A 22,254-nucleotide genomic window follows, 5' to 3' on the forward strand; every position below is an offset into this window, starting at 1 on the left:
GTTTCCAAACTTACTAGTATTGAAACTGGAGGCTGCTGCATCTGTCTTCTGAAATGCAATTAGTTTTCCCACGTGGTGGCTAAACATCTGTTTGGAAGTGCAAATAAAACTGGCCTTCTAACATACTTCTGGTATTTGTAACATCCAGTGATTTATAAAGCATTAACATTTTATGGCAATTTAGCTGAAGTTGGAAGGTTGCAGATTTTTTTTGACTGAGCTACAGGAATACTTGTTCTGTGTATATTATTAATTATTTTTCTTGTTTTCGTGTTTTCAAATGCATTAGCTACCTCTGCGGAAGAGATGATGAAGAAATGTGTATCCTGGGACACTGAGAAGCGTCTGAGCTTTGCTGTACCGTTTGCAGATATGAAGCCTGTCATCTACTTGGATTTATTCTTGCCTCGTGTGACTGAACTGGCTCTTTCTGCAAGTGACAGACAAACAAAAGTATTGATGTTTTTTCTGTATCTTTTTTTAATGATAGCTGATAAATACTGCATAAAATAATGTCTTCCTTAAGAAATACCTGTTTTAATTCATAGGTAGCAATGTGTTTCTTTCTTGCTCATTCATGATGAGATTATTCCGAGTGTTTAAAAAATAAAGAGCAGAAGTTGCTGTAAGCTGTATCAGACACCATTGTGCTTTGAGAGTTAGACTTCACATAAAAATGAGTTTTTTAAACTAGTTGATCGACCATCAGTGTTGTTGGGCCTCATTCTCATGCCTAGCCTATGAGCTGGTGGGCCCAGTCCAACAGAGCGCTTAAGCAAATACTTTGTTGCTTTGTTGGACTGGGATGTTGATGCCCAAAGAGAGTCCAGAACAGAGGGTATCCTTGAACACACGCTCATGGGTGACTTATGCAGTGATGAATTTTCTCCAACTGAACAGTGACTGCCCAGGATAGAAACTAAAACATCTGGAGAAAGGCCGGTTAGAATGTGCGTAAATTATTTCCATGGACATGATCTATTCCTGGAATGGTGATTTAGCATAGATTGGAATGATTTCTCAAGTACACCCTTTCTTTTGACTCATTCTCTCCTGCCTACAATTTTATCTTCTCTGTGAAAGTAATGGATGCATAACCAAAGGGATTTTTAAATTTCAGATTGCTGCATGTGAGCTGCTACATAGCATAGTCACGTATATGTTGGGGAAAGCATCTCAGATGCCAGAAGGACATCAGGGTCCCCCACCCATGTATCAGTTACATAAGCGGATATTTCCAGTACTGCTTCGTCTTGCTTGTGACGTAGACCAGGTGAAGAGATTAATTTATAAGTGTTTTATCTTGTTTAAAGTACCTCTCAATGTGGGAATTAATTTATAATGTTATTTAGAAGCTATCCTGTTAGAATGTATCCCAAATGTTTCATTCAAAGTGTTTGTGGTAGTAGCTGCTCTTTATTGCTGTATTTAATTTCCATATTTTTCTTTTTCTGTGATAAGTTAATTTTGAGTTCATTATTTCAATAATGGACGAGTGCATAGCTACAATCCACAAGAATAGCATTTGGGAGAGAATGAATAGCTGCCTCGTTCATAGCTGAGGATGATGTATTTAATTCAAACACCTGAACTTGATATTTCTCCTCCTTTATACAAAACAGAATAGACACATAGGTTCAGCTCCACTGAAATTACAGGTCTTGTGCCTTTTCAGACTGCTCTTTGGACCCTGGTATCCAGATTATATTTTCAGACTAAAGGGATATGTGTTCTGTTAAAATATACAGGAAGCTATGTTACCAATTTAGGTGAAATTCTTTTTGCTGGCACGTGGCTGAATATAAACCATAGGTAAATAACATCTGCATTGGTCCAAACCAATGTGCACAGGAATTACTCATTGTATTGTAAGCATGTATGTATGTAAGCACGTATATTTAATAGTTCTTTCCTTCTTGTAATAGAATGACAGTGTTTGATGAGGTTGACTCATACGTAGAATTACTGAAATTCAGCAAGTTAGAATAATGTATGTGGTAAAGGTTAAGAGAGATTTTTAGGTCAAAATACAGCTTAAAACCAAACTCTGTTTCCCTGGCTGTGTGTCGGCATATCAGTCTGTGGGATGCAGTTTTTTTCTGTCTCAGAGGATCTTACTGGAAGTAAGCTCAGAGATCTTTTGAGACTAGTTGAATAGAAAGTAGCTAACCAGATTACTTTTTTTTTTTTTTTAAATCCTTGATATGGGAATGTGTTCTGAAGCTGATTATTCATTTTATAGACCCTTTTTCAAATAAGTATTTTTTTTTTATTCTTACATATTTTGAATAGCAAAATAGTATAGAAAAATATTCATCCTAGAAATGTATTTGGCTTTTACTCTTTTCAGGTAACAAGACAGTTGTATGAGCCTTTAGTCATGCAACTCATTCACTGGTTTACGAACAACAAAAAATTTGAGAGTCAAGATACGGTGGTGTTACTGGAAGCTATCTTGGTAGGTCATAAGTCTTCCTTTTCTTTTTTGTGTGCCATATGACTTTCTTTTAAACTAGCATCATTTTACTACAGAAAGAACCAGGAGCACATAAACAGATATTATGACTCCTTATTTGTCTGAGAGAAGGTAACCAGTTTATCAATTTTGTGATCTTTTAATGTTTCTTAACCGAGATTTTGATGACGGATTTCTCTATTTCTTTGACCTTCTCAAAATGCAGTAACATCTTAAGAGTGATTATAGGATTAATGAAACACTATTTTTATCAGCAGTGTGTACAAGGAAATACTGAAACTCTTAATTTTTTCCCCCACTCTGAATGTAAATGTGTGCTTAATTTTCCTCTAAGCTTTTTTGCTTTCACTGGGAGCAAAAGCTTTAAACTTAAAACTATCTTTTGCACTGAGCTGAAGTGGCTGGAGGCAAGATGGATCAGGAGGTTTTGAACTACTTTTTGTAAATTAAAGTGAGTGTTGCCACACCACTTCTAAGCAGGGGAAACTGGCTTATCAGAAGACAAGTGACTTAGTCAAGGATTCTGAACTGTTCAGTAGCTGAGATGGAAATAGAAATCCAGATCTTTGAGGCCTAATCCAGTGCTGTGAGGGCTGGTGATACTGCCCCTTACTTGCACAGTGCTAATTTTGAAGCTTTATTACTTCTGGAAAAGTGTGAGTACTTTTATTTTTAACTTAAAAATAATACTGTGTAAATAAGCTGCTCTAATAACTGCCCTTTTTTCATTCTTGTAATGAAATAATGTTTTGTAATTTCAGAGTGGCATAGTGGACCCAGTTGACAGCACTTTGAGAGATTTCTGTGGTCAGTGCATACGAGAATTTTTGAAATGGTCTATTAAGCAGACAACACCAAGACAGCAAGAGAAAAGCCCAGCAAACACCAAGTCTCTTTTTAAACGGTTGTATAGTCTTGCTCTTCATCCCAGTGCTTTCAAGAGACTGGGTGCAGCACTTGCTTTTAACAGCATCTACAGAGAATTTAGGTGAGCAAACAGAGCTCAGAACAGTAGCTAACTTGGACTAAAGATTCAAGGAGATAAAAAGAATCGAGCGTAGAACTCAAATAGTCATCCACTGGTGCTCCTTCTATTAATTAATTCAATAGCTGTAAAAATTAGTTACTCAGATTAGTAATTTTTAATTATAATTTTGTAGTTCAGGCTTTCTGCAAGTCGGGTATGTAGAGGCTTAAATTTCTATGACAAGTTTATGGGAAGCTACTTATGCCTTTTAAAGATGATCAGCGAATCTTCATTGCTGTTCTTTTAGAGTGGTTTAGATGTATTTTGTCATACAAATATCTTGTGCAGTTTATCTCTACAATATTTTAATTTGTTTTTTAATTAGAATTTCATACTTAGTGCTTCTTCTACTCATGTTTCTCATCATACTTATTCCTGATTTTTAAAGGGAAGAAAATTCTCTGGTGGAGCAGTTTGTATTTGAAGCATTGGTTGTATTTATGGAAAGTCTAGCCTTATCCCATACAGATGAGAAATCATTAGGTAAGCTAAACTAATTAACTGTGGAATGAAGAAAAAAAGTCATTCTGTTGAATCTTGGATTAAAAAAGAAAAACTAAACCAAACCATGAATCTGTAACTGGAGGAAAAGTAAATATGCTTGCTTTTGCAATAAAGGAAGGATTATTTTTCGTTACTGATGGAGAGGTCAGTTGATAGCTAGCTAGGAACTCTTTGAATCGACTCCTTGCAGCATATAAAGGTGGGAGTTTTTATGCTCGTGAGAAGAACCTTTTTACATTTACGATGATTTACAGTTTCATAGTAATACGAAAAATGCTAGTGGTGCTTTTGATTTGAGTCCTGGTTTTGTAGTTACACGTTGTAAAAATGTAGCTTGATGAAAATCTTGGTGTCTACTCTTTTGTAACAAACAAAATGCTTGAAAAATGAGAATTTCTTTGTGTTCTATGGAAGATCTCCATGATTTTGCAATACCCTTTCCTGTTTACCTGATCGTTCTTCTCTACAACAGTATGTAGCTGTGTGAAGAATCTGTGACCTCTTCCACAGCACTAATGATTCTTCAGTAAGCTTGCTCTTCTCTTTTTCTTTTTTTCACGCTCTTTCATCAATTGCTAGTAATTAGAATATAAAACCAAAAACCGATGTTACAAAGATTTATTTCTTTCAGAGAAACAGTTCAGGATATAATAGAATTGGCTCCAGAAGTAATAGGCATGTGGGAAAACTGTGGGAAAATTTTACAGTTTCTCTAAGCATGAGCATGGAGCGTAGAATACACAGTTTTGTAGCAGAGGCCTCACAGTTGGCTTAAGCCATGTTGACCTGTCTGCTATTTTATGATCTTGTTCTGCAGCCTTGAAAAATTTACTGTAGAAGCAGAGTAGCAGAGGTCATAGACATTATCCTGTGTGTAAATCTCTCGCGCCATTTCTATAGTAATAATACCATGATTCATTTAACCAAGTTACTAGCACTTATTGTGCATGTCAATTCTCTCTTTCTAACAGGTACCACTCAACAATGCTGTGATACTGTTAATCACCTGAAGCGCATAATCAAGCATAAAGCATCTTCTCTGAACAAGGAAGGAAAGCGGCGAGTACCACGGTCAGCAATTTGCCATTTTTTTGCTTTTTAAATGTTACATTTTGGTTAACAATGTATGTAGTTCCATTAATGCTTAGGACTGAATGAGGAATTCATCTTGTGACTGTTGCTGATAGAGATCTCCTTGATATGTCTGTCGAACCACTGATGAGGAATGCTGGACATGATGAAAAAGGATGATGGTGATCATTCTTTCTTCCAGCGTGGTGAGCTCAGAACAGAGATTGCCTTAGTCTGCAAGGACAGAGAGGAAAGAAAAGCATGTGATCCTCACAGCAGTGATTATAATAATGTTAGCACTGGTGTTACAAAGCATTTGGAGTTGGAGGAAATAACTCCCAAGTTTTTGTTGTTTTTTTTTTTTTAAATTGCTTTAAGTGTTAGCAGAAGTACAACAAGCTGCAGTAGGATGATCAGTGATGAAAGGATAATGAAAAAGGTGGAAGCAGCAAGAATTGATTCAATATCAGGCTGGATGAAGCTCTGAGTTACCTGGTCTGATTGCATAGCTGACCCTGCTTTGAGCAGGAGGTTGGACTGGAGACCTCCAAAGGTCACTTCTGACCTGAATTATCCTGTGAACCTAAAGAAACAGCCAAGTGGAGCCTGGGAGTTAGTTCACTGCTGTGGCATATGTGAAGTTAGGAGACTGGATAATCAGGGACGAGGGAAGACTGTGGGGGCTTATTTAAGCTTTAATCTCCATTTTTGTCTCTATGAGTGTTACAAAGAAAAGGAAAGAGACCTGATTCTGATTTCTAAAATTTTTCTGTGAAGGCTGTGCTCTGAGGATCCATAGTAGAGTGGGGAGAAAGGAAAGCGGTGCAGGATGTGTTTGTAGAAGAGCTCCATCTTGTACTGCCGATGAGCTGTGGTTAGACAGATAAAAGGACGTTCCTAATGCTCATGAAACGTTTTGATTTTTTTTTCAACTGGAAGTCTATGACTTCTTGGTAGATGTCGTGAGGACTGTTAATCCCTAATATTTTTGTGCAGAGGATTTCCAGCTACTAAGTCAGTGAGTCTTCTGGATGTCGTCAAGTGGCTCTTAATGCAGTGTGGACGACCTCAGACAGAGTGCCGACATAAAGCCATGGAGCTCTTCTATGAATTTGTTCCTTTATTACCAGGTATTGTAAGTCACAATGCACTATTATCTTTGCTTTCTAAATACCTTCCCTTGGTTTTCTATGAAAAGTATGAATTACAAAACAATGATTTTTTAAGTAAATGTCTGTTCACTCAGTGCTGTTAAATAGAAACTGAGTAGTTTCTCATATTGGAAATCAAATATTTTGACAACCTCAAGGGCTGTGGGGGGTTTGTGGGCATAAAAGAAGGTTTTATTGCAAACTTCCAGCCAGGAAGGAGAACTTACAGGCCCTGAACTGCTGTTGTATCTGGCTATTAAGGCAGTATTTGCTGACTGGGAACTAGTGGGAGCTTTTCATACATTGACCTCTTCCTTGTGGGTAATTTACATAGTATGACTAAGGCTAGACCAGAACCAATACCTTCTCCACTAGAAGATCCAGTTTAAAACACAAAGTTTGGGAAGGTCAGTCCATTTGCCTCTAATTCCTTCCTAGTTTGAAATGTGTTTTTCCTAAAGAATTTGTATTTCTTTTATTATTTCTATCAGGAAACAAGTCTCCATCCTCCTGGCTGGCTGATATTCTAAAAAACCGAGATGTTTCTTTCCTCATTAACAAATTTGAAGGAGGTGGCAGTGATGCCGAAAGTCCATCTGGGATCCTTTCTCAGCCAACTCTCCGTGGTATGCAGGAGCCCTTCAGTTTACAGACTGTTATGCGGTGGATGGATATGTTCTTAGCAGCACTGGACTGCTACAATACGTTTTTTGAGCTGCGAATGATCAAACCTCGTGAAATACTGGGTAAGTGATTAACTGTTGCGTTAGATTCATTCATGTCTGTTACACAAAGCCCATCCAAGATGAGTTCCTAATTTGGACTATAAGTGTTTTTTTCTTAAATGATAAGTTGAGGAATTTTATGAACTCTGGCAAAGGTTTCAATAGCAGTTGTTGTACTGGATGTTTTTTGGTGGAGAAGTACTTTGTTAACAGTGTATCTTAAAATGTTTCCTTTTAGTCCTAGAAATATACCTTTAAATTTCTTTTTCTCTGTCATCCAATCACCAGCAACTTCTTTTACTAAGAGATAGATTTTTTTTTTTTAAATCCTTCCAAAGCTGTTTACCTACTCTTTATTAATGTCTGTAGGCAGCTACCAGAAAGCAATGAAAGAAGTCCCCTTTTCACTTCAAGCCCTGTACATGTCATCTTTCTGCAACTTCTGATGCTTCAACTGCATCAGGTCCAAAATCCTTGTATTTGATTTTTCATCAGGTGCATAGTAATACCCTGTGTAGCCATTAGGTGTCTTAAAAAGTTTTTCTTTTAGTTATTCATGTAGGTCTAAACAGAATGCTTTTTATCACTGATAATACAGTTGCACAATTACTTCATATATGAAGTCTTGTACAAGTTCTAGGTAGTCTGTCTGTCAGTGTCATCTTTGGTTTAAAACAGAGAGTGTCATCTCTTGGTTTAAAACAATACTGTGAGATCATTGTTGGATGCAGTTAGCATAATGCTAAATTATTCAAAACTAGGAATTTAAAATTTTGATCCTTTTTATCACACAAGCCTAAATCATCATCATCATTAGTAAGTGCTTGTGATGATTGGTAAGTAGAACGCTACTCTTCACTCCCCAGAATGTGAATATTTGGAACTGGCATAGGACTTTCAGAAAATACTGGTGTAAGGTGTGGTGGTGCTGTGTTTGTGATCTCGGTTCATCTGTTTTTTTCCAAACACAAAAGAATGTATTTAGAAGTTGAGAGCTGCTGTATCAGTTCAACTTAGTATGATTCTTCTTAGGTGTAAATGAAAGATCCTCATTCTTGGAAGCTGTGCAGTTCTTCCTTGAAACTGTTGCTATGCATGATATCCAAGCAGCAGAGCAATGCTTTGATTGCAGTTCAAAAGGCAGCATGTTCAGTCCACAAGAGAGAGATGTGTATAATTACAGCAAGTGTACCATTATAGTCCGAATCATGGAGTTTGTCACGATGATCTTGGAAACGTGTCAGCAGGATTTCTGGAAGGTAGACACTGAAATCTGTATTGGATAAAAGATACAAATTTTCTATGTAGTTAAAGATTTGTGTTTTCATTGTGAGGTTAGTTTGCTGGAGAACATCATCTTTAGTGATGCTTTAATTGGAACTGATGACTAAGCGTCACTAACTGTTATGATCTTTGTGTAAGTGAAAAGAATTATACTGCACAGTTGAATTTTAGTGGTTGATATCATTTTGATTAGAGGAATTAATATTTCCTCTATATTCCAGTTGTATATTGACTATGAAATTGTCATTCTGTATGGAGTACTTGCTATGAATATTTCTTGTGTGAGTCCTGATGACCTTGAATGTGTGGAGGTGATAGCTGCTTAAAAGGCAGAAAGGCAGATAGTGGCAATTCTTTCTTGAATTCAGTATAAATACAAAGGTCTTTCCATCTGCCTAGCTTTGGTGCAGTATAAACTGTATTTAACTACATAAAATACAGTACTTATGAGTCCTTACGAAATTCACACCACCAGGTTTAGTTCTGAGACTGTGACTATCTCTTGTTTGAAGTTAATGTCTAATAGCATGCACAGAGGTGCTGCACATGTGGATTTCAAGGTGCAAACAGGTGTACAATCAAGACTGAAACAGGCCTATGTGGGCATAAAAGATGTGCAGTTTGATGAGACAGCATATAGCCTATGTGTATTTTTGTTGATACTTAATTTCTGTGTATTAGTACAATTGATTGAAAGTCAGACATTTTGTAGAGAAAGAGAATGTCACTTAGTGAGAATAGTTACTGTTCCATGTTTTGTTTCATTTTAGATACAAGGACAAATGATAAGTTATGAAGAAAAAAATAGAGAAATCTATATGGATTTTAAAATAAAGCTTCTATTTAATGTTTTGTTCTTTATAGCTACTTGAGAAGGAATTGCTTAATAGAAGCCTTATAGAGCTTCTGGTGATGACAGTGTATGACCCATCACATGTAGGCTTTAACACTGCTGATGTGCAAGTCATGAAAAATCTCCCAGATATCTCTGTAAGACTCATGAAAGCTTTGATGAAATCTACCTATAAGGAATCTTTGAAACTGTGCATAAAAAAAAGAATCACATGGCAGAGGTAAGTAGGGGCTTTCTGTTAAGCATGAATCCAGACCAAATGCCACTAACCGTGAGAAATGCAAAGTAAATAGCATTGCATACAGTTGCACATAGAGGTCCCCACCAATATGACGTTATTGCTTCTCTTTTCGTACTAGCCTCGAGGACCTTTGTTCTGTTGATCTGTTTAATTCAGATGCACGTTTTGATCAAGTTAGGTTTAGTGCTGTCCTTTCTGCCTGCAAGCAACTCCAGAAATCTGGCCTGCTTCATTCTGTTCTTCACAATCAGGTAATTGTTTATCCAGAAAATAATGGTGAATATTTTTATACAATAAAGAACTTTTCATGTGTAAAAGGCCAGTGTGAAAACAGAGAACAGATCAAATGATCTCATTTTCCACAACGTCTTCAAGATCAACAGTGAAGAGCTGGTGTTGAATAGGATCAGAAATAAATGTTTTATGTTTATTCTACAAATCTGAGCAGCACAATAGTTAGGTTTGAACAATCGTCATAATTATCTATCTTTCTCCGATTTCCAGGGCCTGGAGACAACCAGAATCTACCTAAAACTTGCTTTTAGTGAGCTTCACAAGACTGAAAGCTCAAAAAAAAATCAGGATTTGCCATCCTACAAAGGAGGCATTTTTCAACAATTTTTAAACAGAGAACATTCAAGCTGATGAGGGAAGTTAGAAAAGGAATACATTCTGACTGATCAGAAGCAATATAGTGGCTCTGAGTTGCAGGAAAACAGGATGGAGAGCAGTTGGGATGTGGGGTTCTAGGCTGTGTTATTCAAAAGAGTTCTTTCCACTAATTTTCTGATTGTGATCAGTCTATTTTACTTTGGGCAATTGAAGGAAAACAGTCTAAGCAGCAGCCATAAGAACCGAAAGAATTTGTCTACTGGTAAGAAAGGCTGTATTTAGCAACTGAGAAAATACTTAATTTCTGTGGGTTGTTTGCCACGTATCCTCTACATCTAAATAAAAGCTAAAGCTGTGATTGTAGGCTGGTGATATTCAAGGAGCTGCGTTTTGTGGCCCATCCATTCTCACTAAGCTGTTCATTTCACTTCTGTAGTAGTGTTGTTATCTGAAAAAATTGGGAGAGGGATCAGAGTCTTTTGAAGATTTTCAAATGACTATTAATTTGTTCTGAACTTTGTACATGACAAGATTGTCTGGTTAAAAATCTTGTTCCTCAGTTAGAAAGGTGTCTTGTCATGGTGTATTTGTGTCACTTTATAAGCAAATGACCTGGAGTTTAAGTGTTTTCATTAGCTATTCAGGTAGATTGGAAGGCCTTTATGTTATTTTTTTCAGCTTATATTAATTGTCACTTGTTTGTTTATTTCTGTAGGATGAAGGGCCTCATTTCTCAGTTGGTTCTAAGCTTCTTTCAGTCATTTATAAAGGTATTGCACCTGGGGGTGAAAGGACATCTCTTCCATCATTAGACATCAACAGTAAGCGATTAGCTGATAGACTCCTGCAGCTGGCCTTTGCTATTGATGACCAGGTAGGATGCTGTTCTCTAGTTTTAATACTGAGTCATCATTTAATACTCATTATCAATAGTCTTCTAGCTATATTTTGGGTAGATAAGGCTGATGTTTTATTCATAATCCTACAGAGGAACTGTAAGGATTCTTTGGGTTAATTGAATGACAATTATAGATAACAAGCATTTCAGTATTCAGTTTATACTTTATTTTTGTTCTTTCTAGTAACATAAGAGTTTGAGGTGGAAGCTTTTAAAAATTCACGTGCTTTTCTAAGAAATAAGTGAACTTATTGTGCTCGAAGTAACTCTGTCTCTACACCTTAATTTTCACAGTGTGAGGAGCTAGTAAGTCTGCTGTTGAACACAGTGGTGTTATCTGTGCCATTGTCAGGAGCATCAGAGAAGAACCTGATCAATTTCTCTCATGGACAGTATTTCTACAGCCTGTTCTCAGAGACCATCAATCAACAGCTGCTCAAAAACCTGGATGTGATCATAGTCCAGCTTATGGAATCATCTGTCAGCAATCCCCAAATGGTATTAGACGACTTCTTTAAAAGGATAAAGTCAAATGGGAATGTCAGAAGTGACACTTTTTTTTGTTGTTATAGGTGGATGTAACTGAGTGTGTAGTGGGGGAAAAAGTGCATTTGGTTGCACTTTGGACAGTATTGCACTGATAGGCTTTGTTCGGGTTTTTTTTGTCTTGTCCTACTGGTGCCTACTGGTGCTAGCTTCATGACCTCTGGCAACCTGACATAACTTAGGCTGTCTGTCCTCTCACATCAAACAGAGTGGAAAGTGCTTACCTATTACCTATCCTGAAATCTAGGAATTTCAGGATTTTTTTTATGCATAGTACTTCAAATCAAGAATGTCCTTTGAAAGCAGGTCTGATTGTTGCCATTTACTGTGTTTTGATTTTAATTTTAGAGTGGTCTCAGAGCATGCAGACTGAATTTGTTTTGGATAAAACTAAAATTCAAAATTAACTCCAACCACTAATGGGCATTTAGTCCACAGGACCAGAACAGAGAGACAAACGTATACACAGACACAACCCCCCGTGACCGGAAATATATTCAAGGGCTTCTGACAGATGGAAGGGTCAGAAAGAAAGATCAGAAGTCCACTTTCCCTTTTGCTTAAAACGATGCTCAGGAAAGTAGATAATCCTGTGAAAAATTATTGGATCTTTTTTAATCCAAGGTGTCATGCTTAAAGGTGTTACTTCCAAGTAACATTTTAAAACACTGGGAGCATAGTTTTCTGTGATACCAGAAATTCGTTAATTTGATTGTAGAGAGATGTATGTATCTTTTAAAAGGCTGGTGCTTGTGATGACTTTGTAGTGTTTCCTGTGCAGAGCATGCCACAATAGATTTACTTGTAAAAGTGTCTCTTATAAATGATAGGCTACAAATTTACACAGGCTGCATATGGTAATAGTATTAAAAGTCTTCAATTCATTAATTTAATTAAGGCAAATAGCCAGAATGGGTCAAACAAACACTTTTCTGTTGTCTGCTGCCTGCTGTTCTTCTTTCTCTGACTTTTAAAAAAGACCCACATATATATTATGGATCACATTTGATAAGATATCTCTTCTTTAGTTTTATGCATTTTTGATGTACAGGAAGGAAAAAAAAAGGTTTATTTTACTGTACCCATCCAAATCTGGTGAAATTACAAGGCTGAGATAACATAAATCCAGTTTATTAGGTGGTTGCAAATTACTCGAGAGGAGAATGCAGAATTTGGGTTTGAAAGTCAGAGACCATTAGTTTTTGAAGAAAAGAGATTGAAGCATACTGAGTTCATATCTGGTATGCCATAGTTTATTTTTTCTTTTCAAAATGTATGCAAATAAGTTAGCATATGTGCTATTTCTCAGCTTCACAGTAAATAAAGTTTTCAAGTATTTATCTTTAGAGTTATTCTGGATTATCATGTATTTCTTCATATTTACACATAAGGTATGGGAAGGAATTGCTGCATTATACTCTGAGTAAAACAGCAGTAAATTGGATAGAAGTGTCTTTTTTTATAAAATGTGTGCTTTTAATTTCCTGCAGAGAGCCTTATACTGTATCATTTTGAGATTTAAATGTGGCATTGCTATGTGATGCTTTTTTTTATGATTGCCCATACCAGTGAAGAGATCATATCATCCTTTCATTTGCGGTGCAAGAATCTGCGTGTTGGTTTTCCTTCCAGGTTGGTAGCATTTTGAACGGTATGTTGGATCAGAGTTTCAGGGAGCGTTCGGTACGCAAGCAGCAAGGAGTGAAACTGGTCACAGCTGTTCTAAGAAACTGGAAGAAACTTGACAGCTGGTGGGCCAAAGGTTCAGCTCCTGAGAGCAAAATGGCAGTCTTGACCTTGCTGGCAAAAGTTCTCCAGGTATGCGTTCCTTTACGAAATCCAGGGAACTTTTCTAATTTTGTAGGAAATGTATCTTGTTTTAAAGAGATGCTATTTCATTCTAATGTTTTATGTTTGGGAAAAAAAAGGAAAAAAAATGTTAGAAAATATCAGAATCTAATTTCTGGTTTTTGCCAAGTACAAAAAAATATCTGGACAAGCAGAAATTACTAGATTTTGCAGTTCACTTCTCCCCTGCCCCTTTTTTATATTTGTTTTTTTCAATTGCTGTCATGTTTCAGCTGCCTCTTTTCCTTCTGGAGAGTTGGTACAAGTGCAGAGAGTAATCTTTGAAACTGAGCGGACTCTTATAACATTCTTTGTCTTGCTGGCATCCAGAAAGTCACAATAGGGGAGTTCTACCCTTATCAACAGTCTGCAGAAAGATCTTTATTTCAAAGACCGTTAATTTCTGTTACATTGCTGTTTTGGTCTTATGTTCTCGAAAGAGAGAAAGAAAATAGATTTATCTGCTTATATGGCTTATTTAGAACTTGTAAAATTAGCTGTATGCAAATATACACCAAGATCACTTACTGAGAATTTTTTTTCTTTTTTATAATTAATTATTTTAAACTTGAATTGTTTTAAAGGTATGTGTTAGGACACAGAACGTGAGCTGTATTGCTGTATTAGCTGTCAGTGAAGCGAGCAGTAGGAAATCTGGCTTTGAGAAGGAGCTTAGTATTTTTTTGAATTGGAAAAATATCCAACGTTATGATTTTATTTGTACTGTGTAGGAGCTTTTAGAATTCTTTTTTATAGTCCTTTTAAAACCAAAATCACTCTGTATGTGCTTTCTGTTAACTCAGTGTATTTTTGGAAATAAACAATGCTATAGCTTATGGAGTTTTTATTGTTCATTAATACAGTGATGCCTTTGACTAATTCTTAAAAAAAACAACTAATTTTTTTATTTCTTCTGTCATTCCAGATAGACTCTTCAGTTTCTTTCAATACCAATCATGAGGCATTTACAGCTGTTTTCAATACCTATACCAGTCTACTTACTGATCAGAATTTAGGCTTAAATCTTAAGGTAAATTGCTCACTTCGGTGGCTTCCCCATCCTCCCCAGATTAGAATGTTAGTCGTTCATGAAATTCCCTTTTATTGGGCTTAAATTTTACCTTAGTTTGCCCAGTAACATAGACACTGCTGCTTCTTTTTTTCCCTCCTGTTCAACATCCTAAAACTCATAAATCATCCTTTTTGTTCTTCAGGCAGAAGGCAGTATCACAGATATCATGTTTTGGTTTTAGGTGCTCTGTTTGTTCTTGCCCAGATGAAAGGCATGTATTTTTTAGGAAAAAAATTACTGTCAGTTATATGTTGTTTAGAGCTCTAAAGTATCCATTTGAGAAATGACAGCTAATCAGGCTTCTAGCAAGGAGTGACATTTCCTATAGTGGAACTTATGAACATCTGCCAGGATTTTAATGCCCATGTCTGCAAGTATGAGACCAGTACTAATGGATTAACTGCTATATGTGCCTTGGGTCAGGAGAGGGAGGTAAAGTACCGCAAACTGAAAGCAGAAGTTCTAAAAGATGCTGGACCGTAAGCTTTGGAGTAGAAGATTAAAAATTCGGTACTTATGAAGCAGCTTTGCATAGTTGCTGCTCTGGCAGCCTGCAGTTACCTAGACAGTTTTGTACTTCCCCGTGCATTCAGAATAAAGTTTGGGAACTTGCTTTAGCTGCCAGGTGGTGCATTAAATCAGTGACTTGTCTGAGAATGGATACTTGCTTAAAAGAAAAATGAGGTCTTATTCATAGCCATGTCAGCCATGAGATATTAATTAGCTTTTAACTCCCAGCCAGCAGTGACCAAAGCTGTTTTCTGACCTAGCGCTTGAGTGATGAGCAGCTATAGAATGTGTTTTTATCAGTGCACTGAGCCGCTGAATCAGTAAGTGCAGCCCCTGCTACTGTTTTGTGGTCCCATTCAGCTTGTTTCATACTTAAAGAATAATTTTTTGTGTGTGAAATGGCATTTCTTTTTTTTTTTTTTTTTTTTTTATTCAGGGCCAAGCAGTGATAATTCTCCCATTCTTCACTAATTTGACTGGAAAGGAACTTAGTGATCTTAGGAACGCTCTTGATCAACTTGTAGCTTTCAATTTTCCCATGAGGTCTGATGAGTTTCCCAAAGGAACCTTGAAGCACAATAACTATGTAGACTGTGTTAAGAAGGTCTGTATCTTTAACATAAGTGTGACTGGAAGTCTAAGTGAACTATGTGTAGAAACAATCATAGAACCATAGGTTGGAAAAGACCTCTAAGATCATTGAGTCCAACCATCCACCCAACACCGCCATGCCTACTAAACCATATCCTGAAGTGCCACATCTACACGATTTTTAAACACCTCCAGGGATGGGGACTCAACCACTTCCCTGGGCAACCTATTCCAATGTCTGACCACTCATTCAGTAAAGAAGCTTTTCCTAATATCTAATCGAAACCTCCCCTGGTGCAGCTTGAGGCCATTGCCTCTCGTCCTATTGCTAGTTATCTGGGAGAAGAGACCAACACCCACCTTACTACAACTTCCTTTCAGGTAGTTGCAGAGAGCAATAGGGTCCCCCCTCAGCCTCCTCTTCTCCAGACTAAACAGCCCCAGCTCCCTCAATTGCTCCTCATTAGACTTGTTCTCTAGACCCCTCACCAGCCTCATTGCCCTTCTCTGGACACGCTCCAGCACCTCAAATGTCTGTCTTGTAGTGAGGGGCCCAAAACTGAACACAGTACTTGAGGTGCAGCCTCACCAGTGCCAAGTATAGGGGCACAATCACCTCCCTACTCCTACTGGCCACACTGTTCCTGATACAAGGCAGGATGCTGTTGGCCTTCCTGGCCACCTGGGCACACTGCTGGCTTATGTTCAGCCAGTTGTCAACCAACACCCCCAGGTCCTTTTCCGCTGGGCAGCTTTCCAGCCACTCCTCCCCAAGCCTGTAGTGTTGCATAGGGTTGTTGTGACTCAAGTGCAGGACCCGGCATTTGGCCTTGTTGAACCTCATACAGTTGGCCTCAGCCCATCGATCCAGCCTGTCCAGATCCGTGTGCAGAGCCTTCCTACCCTCAAGCAGATCGACACTCCCGCCCAACTTGGTGTCATCTGCAAACTTCCTGAGGGAGCACTCAATCCCCTCATCTAGATCATTGATAAAGATGTTAAACAAGACCGGACCCAACACTGAGCCCTGGGGAACACCACTTGTGACCGGCCCCCAGCTGGATTTAACTCCATTCACCACCACTCTGTGGGATTGGCCATTCAGCCAGTTCTTTATCTAGTGAAGAGTACTCCCATCCAAACCATGGGCAGCTAGTTTCTCTAGGAGGATGCTGTGGGGAACAGAGTCAAAGGCCTTACTGAAGTCACAGGATCTGGAATTAGAGAGAGACTTTCAGTTTACATAAGGAAATCAGCTTTTCTGTGTTTGAGTTATGTTTTTATCCAGAAATTGAATGTACAGATACACATTAAATAAGTTTATCCTTTTGTGCATCTGCTTCTGATCAGATGTACATTGAAAAATATTTATAGAAAAATAATTACATAATTAGATGGAATTGATTTGATCTACTGTGGCTTCCTATGTTATGCATTACTTCTTTTTCAGTTTTTAGATGCATTAGAATTGTCTCAGAGTCCAATGTTGTTACAATTGATGACAGAAGTTCTCTGTAGAGACCACATACATTTCATGGAGGACTTATTTCAAGCCAGCTTCAAAAGAATTTCCAGAAGGTGAGTATAGTCTGTTGGATTTTGATCTTGTTCTCATTGAATTTTTGCTGAAGGAAATGTGCTTTCTCTGTTATGTTTTACTTATAATAGTGATGATTTACACCACAAAGTTTTACATCATAGTTTTATTTCAGATTTTGCTTTGGTCATCACACTTCCAAAACATTTGTGAACTGTGAACAAGTGACACCAATTTCCAGATGATGCTTCCAATGCCTGGGCAAATTTTGTAAAGCCTTCTGTAAATCAGCTTGTTCTTGTAGAATTCAGTTGAAGATACTAATTGCTTGCGATACCTGTATTTGCTGTCCCTGTATACCCATATGATCACTGAAGTTGATAGCACTTAAACTGATAGTGAATTATTTTGCTGAACTCCTTTGAAAAGATGTTTATTTAACTGAATGTTTCTGGGGTGGTGAATTGTAGACACAAACATACTCTGTCCACAGAAGAGGTCTTCAGTGTCTTCCAAACCAAACATTCCAATTCACGATGGGCTATTAAGTAGTGACTGTTTTGGGGCATGTAGTTTCCTGGACGAAGTCACTTACCTTATACCAAAATCCCATTTTGAAACTTTAACTTTCATAAAATTATTCAGAACAACAGTTCATCTAGTAGTGAAACACTTGTTAGGCCAAAGAAGGACTGGATAACAGTGAAGTCTTCTCCTTTTTTACCTTCTTGTTTGCCTCCATCCTTCACTTGTACCAGATAAATTTAATTTTTTTTAGGTTGTTCATTGAAAAGGGACTGAGAAAGCTAATGATTGCTTTTGGATTAAACTAGCAAAGATATACAAACAAGTTTACCATCTGTTGCAGAGTAAGAAGAGGAGATTTTCTTTGGAGAGCTTCGCAATAAGTGGTGATTCAATCTGATCTTGCATGCCTTGTAGAACGATAAGCCAAGAGGGAATGAATGAAGACAATAAAAATTTTAAATGTCACAGGAGTTTGAAACATAAATGGAGTCTAGTAAAAGTGTTTTCATCTTGAGATTTCTATCTTGTTTAGGAGCACCACTGACAAACAGGTGATGCTGTTGGACACTGTTCACAAAATGTTCCAGAGTGAAGACCTTCTTTCAAATACTACTCGTCAAGCATTTATGGATCGCTCCCTCCTCACTCTCTTGTGGCACTGCAGCTTGGATGCACTGAGAGAATTCTTTGGCAAGATTATAGTACAGGCTATGGATACACTTAATTCCCGGTTTACAAAGGTATGAATTACTGTTTTTTGAGGATTGGGGAAGGTCAAATAAAATATTGGTGTTGGTATGTACATTTTGCTTAACTTTGAGTGAAACACTAATGGAAACCATTTGCTTTCCAGTTTTCTGTATCTTGGAGCAGAAGTTTGTGCCAGTTACATAATTTGATTATTATTGAGAAACTTTTCTTTATTCCCCAACGTACTGTTCTTTGAAGTTAATGTATGTTCGCGTATCTACTGTATGTAAAACTGAAGTTGGAATGCTATCTATATATATCTAAAGGGGTCTGAAGTCCTGTCAAAAGCAAAAACCCATTCTAACTTTGAAATATAAAAGCTGTATAAAATTGTAGCCTTTTATTACGTTGTAAGAGAGAGATATTCCACCTCCATAATAAAAGATTTTAAATTAGATGCCTTAATTCTAGAGAAAGAAACACATCTTCTCATCATTGCAAAGATCCTTCAGCAAGGGATTAGGAGCATAGATTTTCTTTCCTGTGTTTACAGCCTATCCTCCAATTTACAGTATAGTTGCAGGCAGTGATTTTGTTGTCAGTGGAGGTCCCTGCTCTTGCCAGAGATCTTCACTCCCTTGGTTTTGCTGATGCAGCTGTTTAAAGGCAGCAGGACAAACAAGATGCTGAAATGATCCGAATTTAGTAATAGTTATTAAAAGCAAATGCTAAAACTAAGACTTCTGTAGGGCCACCTGTACCATGCTTCTGTTGCTGCAAGTGTTGGAACCAAAGTAAGGTGCAGAAAGAAACTCATGAATGATACCCATTATGGTGACAGGTATGCGTGTTTTGCTTACAGCTGTCAAGAGTCTGAGCTGTTACTTGGTATTCTGCTTACTTTACTCCCATGCTTTAGGCCATTTGTAGTTATGACAGCTCACCTGATAAAGAGCAGGTCAACATAATTTTAATAACTGTATGACACAGGAACTCAGGATCTGTCAGTCTTTTATTTAAATCATCAGTTCTTTTCTGTGTTTTAGGAGGTAAAAGTAAGCTGAAGGCTGTTTAGTAGAAACTAAAGTAACTGTGGAGCTACTTTGGAAGGGCTGGATCCATGAAATATCTTTCTGAGGTTTTGCTTATTCATTTCCAGTCCAATGAACATACTTTTGAAACGCAAGTCACCAAGAAAATGGGATATTACAAGCTGCTGGAAGTGATGTATGTGCGTCTTTCAAAAGAGGATGTTTACTCCAAGGACTCTAAAATTAACCAAGCTTACCGTGGCTCTATGAGTGTAGAAGGAAATGAACTTACCAAGACACTAATAAAGTAAGACTATTATTTCTTTTATTTCCATTTACTTTCTAATTAGGTTTTGGGCAGATACATTTTTTAAGTATGCCATATAAAGCAGAAGATTGATTTGTTCAAGGGTAAATGTAATTTGTTTTGTAGCTTTTGATTTTAAATGGAGTACACAGCATTGAATTTGCATTGATGGGATGATATCTAGCGTAGACTACAATCCTGTGTCAGGACGACTTTCGCCTCCTGTTCTTGCCATTTTTTTTCCTATTTGTTAAGCTTGTGCTTCTATTTTTGCCTTTCAGTATGATTCCTGGCCTTTAATTTGTGTTTTCACAATTTCAGTTTCAGTATACTTACACTTTTATGTAAAGTGTGGTCCTGTGTTGTAAGATAGGTATTTATATGATTGATGATAGGATGGGATGGATTTTCATTTACATTTCACAGTATAGCAGCACACCCAGTAGGTGTAATTTGGTATAATCGCCACTACAGAGGGGGACAAAAGATTAATACTGAATATAGAATCATAGGTTGGAAAAGACCTCTAAGATCATCAAGCCCAACCATCCACCCAACACCGCCATGCCTACTAAACCATATCCTGAAGTGCCAGATCTACACATTTTTTAAACACCTCCAGGGATGGTGACTACACCACCTTCCTGGGCAGCCAGTTCCAACGCCTGACCACTCTTTCTGTGAAGAAATTTTTCCTAATATCCAATCTAAACCTCCCTTGACTGACGCAACTTGAGGCCATTTCCTCTCGTCCTATCGCTAGTTACCTGGGAGAAGAGACCAACACCCACCTCACTACAACCTCCTTTCAGGTAGTTGCAGAGAGCAACAAGGTCTTCCCTCAGCCTCCTCTTCTCCAGACTAAACAGCCCCAGCTCCCTCAGTTGCTCCTCATAAGACTTGTTCTCTAGACCCCTCACCAGCCTCGTTGCCCTTCTATGGACACACTCCAGCAACTCAATGTCTTTCTTCTAGTGAAGAGCCCAAAACTGAACACAGTACTTGAGGTGCAGCCTCACCAGTGCCCAGTACAGGGGCACAATCACCTCCCTACTCCTACTGGCCACACTGTTCCTGATACAAGGGAGGATGCTGTTGGCCTTCCTGGCCACCTGGACACACTGCTGGCTCGTGTTCAGCCAGTTGTCAACCAGCACCCCAAGGTCCTTTTCTGCTGGGCAGCTTTCCAGCCACTCCTCCCCAAGCCTGTAGCATTGCATGGGGTTGTTGTGACTGAAGTGCAGGTCTCGGCACTTGGCCTTGTTGAACCTCATACAGCTGGCCTCAGCCCATCGATCCAGCCTGTCCAGATCCGTGTGCAGAGCCTTCCTACCCTCAAGCAGATCGACACTCCCGCCCAACTTGGTGTCATCTGCAAACTTCCTGAGGGAGCACTCAATCCCCTCATCTAGATCATTGATAAAGATGTTAAACAAGACCGGACCCAACGCTGAGCCCTGGGGAACACCACTTGTGACCGGCCCCCAGCTGGATTTAACTCTGTTCACCACCACTCTCTGGGCTCAGCCATTCAGCCAGTTCTTTATCTAGTGAAGAGTACTCCCATCCAAACCATGGGCAGCTAGTTCCTAGTATATAGTTGGCATATATATGCCAATTAATATGATTTAGTTTATTATTCAGACGTAAAAAAAAAATACTTGAGTTGCAGCTCATTTTTTTTATTTTAATTTTATTTTGCATTACTATGTCCTATGAGGACATATCCAATCATACTTGGCTATGATTTGCAGAAGATCTATAAATGGCTATGGCCAAAAGACCTATAAAAACTGCATCTAAACTGGTTTCTCTGGCTCATCTGTAGTATAGCTTAGCATGCCTGTCCCTTTGTAATTTCTTGGGAAAGGACCATGAGAGGGATTTATGCATGTATTTGAACAAATGGCCTATCATCGTATTCCTGACGTTAAGCACTGTTGTGTAAATACTTAAGGAAGTTGGCTTTGTCATTGCTGAGTGGTTCCCTTTTAGTGCAATATACCTGCGGAGAACTTGAACAAGTCTGATGTGGTTTAATGCTGATACTGCTGTAATAATAAAGATCTTTTGAAATTATCTTGATTCACTGGTCTCTGATTGGGGCCTTTCCTCTGCTTCTTGTAAAAAGAGTTTTGATGTTGTTTTCTTCCCTGTTTGTGTTTTAAGGTCATGCTACGATACATTTACAGAAAACATGGCAGGAGAAAGTCAGCTGTTGGAGAAGAGGAGACAGTATCACTGTGCAGCATATAACTGTGCTATTGCTGTTATCAGTTGTGTCTTCACTGAAAGTAAATTTTATCAAGGCTTTCTTTTTACAGAGAAATCAGAAAAGGTGAGAAGCTGTTGTTGCCGTTGAAAGGCTTCCAGAGCACGAGACACAAAGTGGTTTTACCTGGTTGCAAAGAATGAAAGAATCAAACATGAATGACATGCAATCACACTAACAAACTACCCAATGAGGCAATAGAAGGAGATGTTGCTGACTTTCTTGCATCCTTCATGCAATTTATTGCTGATTAAGGTTTTAGCATCTGTTTGGGAATGGGTGAAGAGGTGATACATTTACCATGTTTTCCCTCCACACTCAATCAGTTTTCTAAAATATGAGAAAAAGACCTATTGTTTAAGTTCTCCAGTGCTTGGAATATATTTGAATAAGAGATACCCTCTTTACAGAGCACATTGTCTGTGCTGTGAATTCTTGAGAAGTTGAATGGCAAAATTTTCTTGAAAGTATTGATCTAAA

General features: G+C 38.0%; 1 protein-coding gene across 2 annotated transcripts in view; it reads left to right on the forward strand.

Moving 5' to 3' along the window:
* The window catches only part of PRKDC (protein kinase, DNA-activated, catalytic subunit), a 94,706-nt gene that overhangs the window by 20,920 nt on the left and 51,532 nt on the right, over positions 1–22,254 (forward strand). For both annotated transcript variants that reach the window (XM_075416189.1, XM_075416190.1), the window contains exons 24-43: positions 290–453; positions 1,121–1,273; positions 2,351–2,458; positions 3,238–3,464; positions 3,892–3,986; positions 4,979–5,078; positions 6,075–6,208; positions 6,721–6,975; positions 7,987–8,213; positions 9,103–9,311; positions 9,451–9,583; positions 10,660–10,818; positions 11,137–11,340; positions 13,021–13,206; positions 14,162–14,266; positions 15,255–15,422; positions 16,860–16,987; positions 18,007–18,214; positions 19,324–19,502; positions 21,672–21,840. In XM_075416189.1, coding sequence (XP_075272304.1) covers positions 290–453; positions 1,121–1,273; positions 2,351–2,458; positions 3,238–3,464; positions 3,892–3,986; positions 4,979–5,078; positions 6,075–6,208; positions 6,721–6,975; positions 7,987–8,213; positions 9,103–9,311; positions 9,451–9,583; positions 10,660–10,818; positions 11,137–11,340; positions 13,021–13,206; positions 14,162–14,266; positions 15,255–15,422; positions 16,860–16,987; positions 18,007–18,214; positions 19,324–19,502; positions 21,672–21,840 — 3,311 coding nt within the window. The remainder of the gene's footprint in view (positions 1–289; positions 454–1,120; positions 1,274–2,350; positions 2,459–3,237; positions 3,465–3,891; positions 3,987–4,978; positions 5,079–6,074; positions 6,209–6,720; positions 6,976–7,986; positions 8,214–9,102; positions 9,312–9,450; positions 9,584–10,659; positions 10,819–11,136; positions 11,341–13,020; positions 13,207–14,161; positions 14,267–15,254; positions 15,423–16,859; positions 16,988–18,006; positions 18,215–19,323; positions 19,503–21,671; positions 21,841–22,254) is intronic.

Source organism: Opisthocomus hoazin, chromosome 3 (genome assembly GCF_030867145.1).
Source record: "Opisthocomus hoazin isolate bOpiHoa1 chromosome 3, bOpiHoa1.hap1, whole genome shotgun sequence".
NCBI classification, from domain to species: Eukaryota; Metazoa; Chordata; class Aves; order Opisthocomiformes; family Opisthocomidae; genus Opisthocomus; species Opisthocomus hoazin.